Here is a 4,764-nt window from a genome sequence, read left to right on the forward strand (position 1 = left end):
TGTTTACAAAGTATGAAGCATCTAAGTATCTTGCCTCTGAATTATAGGGCGTATAAAAAACAGTTTGGTCACAAACTCCAAAAAGTAATCCCAATGTTTTTAACAAAAGTTAAAGGTTAGACAAAAACCATTAAGTCCCAATAATATTTTCAGAAAGTTGTAAGATCTTTCTTCTCTGGTAGATTCAGTATTATTGTAACACTACTTTATTGTCAATACATATCCATTGAATTCAACAACCCCTACTGGATACCCTTGAGACGCATTTAAAAACACTTCAAGTAAAGTGCCTATTTAAGCACTAAAATATAAGATGTTTGAAATATACATAATTTATTTACAAACTTTACATATTGCTAATTTGCTACTTACATATTTTCAAACTGTCATTTGAAATATTTGTATATATGAAAAGAATAAATGTATCATTTGTTGAATCAATATATGTTTCAAATGAGATTATTCATAACACCAAAAAATTACAATAGGTTTTCCATCCCTATGTTATTTAGTACAAATACAATTCTTTTGGTGAATATGAAGTTTTGATATATCAGAGTTGAAACATGGACACTATGTGTGTCAAGTTCTAAACATAACTTTTGAATTGACACAATGTGTGTCATGTTCTAAACATAAATTTTGAATGGAAAAAATCAAAAATCAAAAGATATATTTCTTTGCAATTCCATGTTAAGCCTAATGCAAATTTCATCTTTTTCCAAATAGATTTAGCTCACAAAACATTTTCTCCAAAAACCATATTCCTGAACCATTTGCTAATATCTGCATTGTATTTATAAAGCTAGGAGACTGGAGACTAACTTGTGAACGCAACAAAATACAACCATTTGATTTTCATGAACTGACATAATTAAACGCCATAAATCTTACTAAAGTTATATTAAAATATATATAATGCCTATATAATGTTTGATAAATTCAAAATGGAAAATCCTGACTGATGAGAAATCAAAGTATAAATTTATTAGATAATAAATCACTATTAGCATAATTACATAATACATAATGAAAATAAATTAAGAACATTGACCCTCCATTCCTTTCAATGTTAACCATAGTTTGTTTTTGAAACTTCGGTCAATCAAAATTTTCTTACCAAATGACCATAATACAACTGCGTGATTAATAGAGGCATACTAATGATATTTCATTTAATTTATGGACACAAATTATTTATTGTCTGAAATTTAGATGATATTTTGCTAATATGCCAAATCAATCACTAGCCATGGAGAACGACAATTTTATTTGGTATTGACTTAAAAAACAATTTGTATCAAATAAGTTCAAATTATCAAAATGAACCTATGAAAAGAATTCAGAAAGAGCTGTTGATTGTTTCTGAAATAAAAAAAATTGCGTCATGCCTCTGGTATCATTTAAAAAATAATGTATAAATTACATTTTTTTTTTAAATCAACATTCAATTCCATATTTGTCAAAGTTTCTAAGAACAACACCTATATTCATGTGAACATTGCCCATGGCAACTGTATTTAGTCTGTATCTATCAGCTCCACTGTAAATCAGATCAGGATTCTTCAGCTGTGGTCCTCCACCAACAAAATATTGAGAAACTTGTTCTCTAAATGTTCCTGCTGGTCTCCATGTTGGACATGAAATTTTATGGGTACCAGGTGATGTAGGCACATGGCAAAATCCATATCCATATAGTTCATTCCGTCCAAAAGAATCCTGATGCCAAACTTGAAAATGAATTTTTGGCCAACCTGAAAAAGTTTTAAAATTTATTGAAAGATTTATCTTCAATCAAACTCACAAGTTTAAGGAGTCATGTCTTGTATATTTTATGTGGAGTATTTATGTTCAAGTTGACAAAATTATTCATAAAAACGAAATATTCCTTGATGCAATTTTGTTTATTATATGTTTTGTGTTTATTGTTTTTGTGTGTTTTACTATTTTTTATAGGAGTTTTATAGGGCTAATTGTTTATGTGTACTTATTATCATAGTACCCTTTCATGAACTCATTGTCATTCAACTGTTAGAAGCTAAAATGGGAGGTTTACTTGTAAGATTCTCAGTATCCACTTCAGCTGGTTTTTTTTTATTAGTTTTGCCATTCAGGTTATTTGGTATTTATGACAACTGAGGCATAGCCAAAGTTGATAATGCCATTTGGTGAGGGGGGGTAAAATCTGCTCTATATTAACACTCTTAGATATATTTGTTATTTAATTCATTATACTGATTGTTCTGAAAGTTCTGTTATTACTGTCTTTTTAATTTCAAATTCACAGTAACAAACTATGATGTCTTGTACATTACAACAATCTGTATTTAATGAAACTCAAACTTGATCAAGAGTCTCCATGAAGGGTAATAGAGTATTTGACATTGGGTAGAGTCAATTATCTCCCTTTTATAAACCTATCAAAATCTGATATTTTGATAAGAAGTATAATAATTAATATTGTTTAGATTGAAGAAAATTACCTTGTAAACCTTTGGTTGTAAAGTGAACATCTATTGGATGAGCCCAGTAAGCCTCATCATAATTTTGTGGGTTATCTACTTGTGTTTGTCCTTCTCTTAGACCAGACAAAGCTTTCCATGCTCCTCCTGATAATACAAAATATATTATAAATATGAATTGATATATGAGGTACATGTAGCTTTACATAAAAAAAATATCTTATAGTATAAAAACAAATAACTAACACTGGACTTTGACTTTGTGGTCTTGGTGAATGTAAGTTAACACTTTAATCATGCACATTGTTTATGGATATACAATGTAGGTCAATAACAATGAAGAAAACTATTTACTGAATTTGAATAATGTGTAACCTGTGTTATCTGACATACTGGAGGACCAGAAAAAAATGTCGGATTCAGCAGGGTATAGGAATACTCTGGCAGACAAAAAGAATTCTCTAATCAGATTTTTTCAAACAGATTATTTTCTTCAAAATTTTGCTGAAGACTACGAGTAAGTATAATTTTGAATGTATTTTATGTTTGCTTACTATTTCACAGTCTTTATAATTCTATAGAACTAGTCAAAGTTTCTAAATAATCAAAATTCATTCAAAATCAGTCAAAAAAATGCATGTATACATGTATGTTGTTTAATAAGTCTATTTCAACACACCTGTATGTATACCCCATTTACAAAACAAACTATGATCTGGAAATCCATCAGCACCAAGAATCTGTCCTATGATATGTACTTCTGCCATGATTCTGTAAAAATAAACCAATTACTCTATTCAAGACTCAATTATGTCGGAGGAAAAAAATAAAATTACATAATTAAAAACTCACTTATTTCACATATAATAATTCAATTGAATTCTCTCAAATACATTTCCAAAAAGTCATTATATATATATGTACATGTTCCCCATTTCCATTCTCAATTTTATATTGTACATTTTTATGTATAAAATGTATCAAAAGTCAAATTAAAGGGACCTCAAAATTACTAGTGTACACATTTCAAAGAGGGAAACCAACGATCTAATTTATATATACAAACGGGAAAATACATATGAACCACATCAACAAACGATAACTACTGAACAATAGACCCAGAATCAATGCGGACAGGTGCATTAACATGCAGTGGGTATGTATAGTTTTGTTCCGCCGGCATACAATATAATTTCAGTTGAAGGCAACTCTCCTCCTTCAGAAGTTCTGCATACTCTATTCTGACAACGAACATTTTTTGATGGGCTGGGAATGTAAGTGAGAGGGAAGAAAACTAATGTACAGGTATTTTCATCCTTGTTATATATTTATATCAGAGCACTCCCACTTGGGATATATGGGTTTAATGTTTAATCAAATTTTTACAAAGATATTTACAGTGTGGTGGGGTGCTTATAGGTTTAAAATCATTAAATACAGGTAAGACTGTGATTTAAAATTAAGGGTTAATATCTTTTTATAATATTTTCCATAAATTGGACATGATTACATTTGCGGATGCGGGAAGCAGGAATATAAATTTTTAAATTTATTTCTGTTTTGAATAAAATAGGTGCGGGCGGGACTGTCGAATAAGGAATTAAATTGGTGTGGCCTCAAAGTCATTATTGCAGTCTTATTCTTTAAGGAAATTTTTATGGATTCCTGTGATAGCTTTATGAATTATGTAGTGTTGGATAACACAGAAAGTTCTCTCTTTGATATTTACATATATATTATAAACAATGTTTGCAACATTTTTCAATTATTTAAACTCTGACCATCTGGTGTCTCTTTCCTTTTGTGATAAATATTTCAAAAAGAAAGAAAGCAATTAAACGAATCTTATAGTTAAATTGGCTAACAATTTTATTTGACATGCCCAACCCTTCTTTTCGGATATAAAAATCAAAGTAATTAAAACCCGCTGGAAAATTCATGTTCGAACATGGCCAAGGCACTTTAAACTCTCTTTTTGCTTACCACGCCGTAATTTAAGTAGATAAAATGCTGAATTCAGTTATTTTGTAAATAAATGGTTAAAAGTTTTCTGATATAGGCTTCTCTGATATCTTATATATCAGGAAATTTCATTTTCTTTAGATAAATTGTTTAATGTTCATTCCTGTCCACCATTTTTGTTGACATTAACAATTTGATATTTTCGTATTTAGCATAAATAGTATTTATTAAAATTAAATCATCTTGGATAAATAATCAGTTGCTATTTAGAATGAAACCCTTTGTTAAACGTTTTTTAAAATAAAATATGAAATAATAAAATCCGAAAATAATTAGTAAA

At 29.1% G+C, this 4,764-nt stretch overlaps 1 protein-coding gene across 1 annotated transcript; it reads right to left on the minus strand.

Moving 5' to 3' along the window:
- Window positions 1–335: 335 nt before the first annotated feature.
- Window positions 336–4,603, minus strand: LOC134711511 (B9 domain-containing protein 2-like). The gene is made up of 4 exons (XM_063572139.1): window positions 4,446–4,603; window positions 3,142–3,233; window positions 2,484–2,609; window positions 336–1,754 (listed from the first exon to the last, which is right to left on the minus strand). Exons 2-4 carry the CDS (start codon window positions 3,227–3,229, stop codon window positions 1,441–1,443), a joined length of 528 nt encoding a protein of 175 aa, XP_063428209.1. The 5' UTR covers window positions 3,230–3,233; window positions 4,446–4,603; the 3' UTR covers window positions 336–1,440.
- Between the last annotated feature and the right edge of the window lie 161 nt (window positions 4,604–4,764).

This window comes from Mytilus trossulus, chromosome 3 (genome assembly GCF_036588685.1).
Source record: "Mytilus trossulus isolate FHL-02 chromosome 3, PNRI_Mtr1.1.1.hap1, whole genome shotgun sequence".
NCBI lineage: Eukaryota > Metazoa > Mollusca > Bivalvia > Mytilida > Mytilidae > Mytilus > Mytilus trossulus.

Coding starts and splice junctions, on each gene's coding strand:
- LOC134711511 (XM_063572139.1), bottom strand. CDS start 3,229: ATGGCAGAAGTACATATCATAGGACAGATTCTTGGTGCTGATGGATTT. Junction 2,610..3,141: donor TAAATGGGGTATACATACAG/GTGTGTTGAAAT, acceptor TTGTATTATCAG/GAGGAGCATGGAAAGCTTTG. Junction 1,755..2,483: donor TACAACCAAAGGTTTACAAG/GTAATTTTCTTC, acceptor AAACTTTTTCAG/GTTGGCCAAAAATTCATTTT.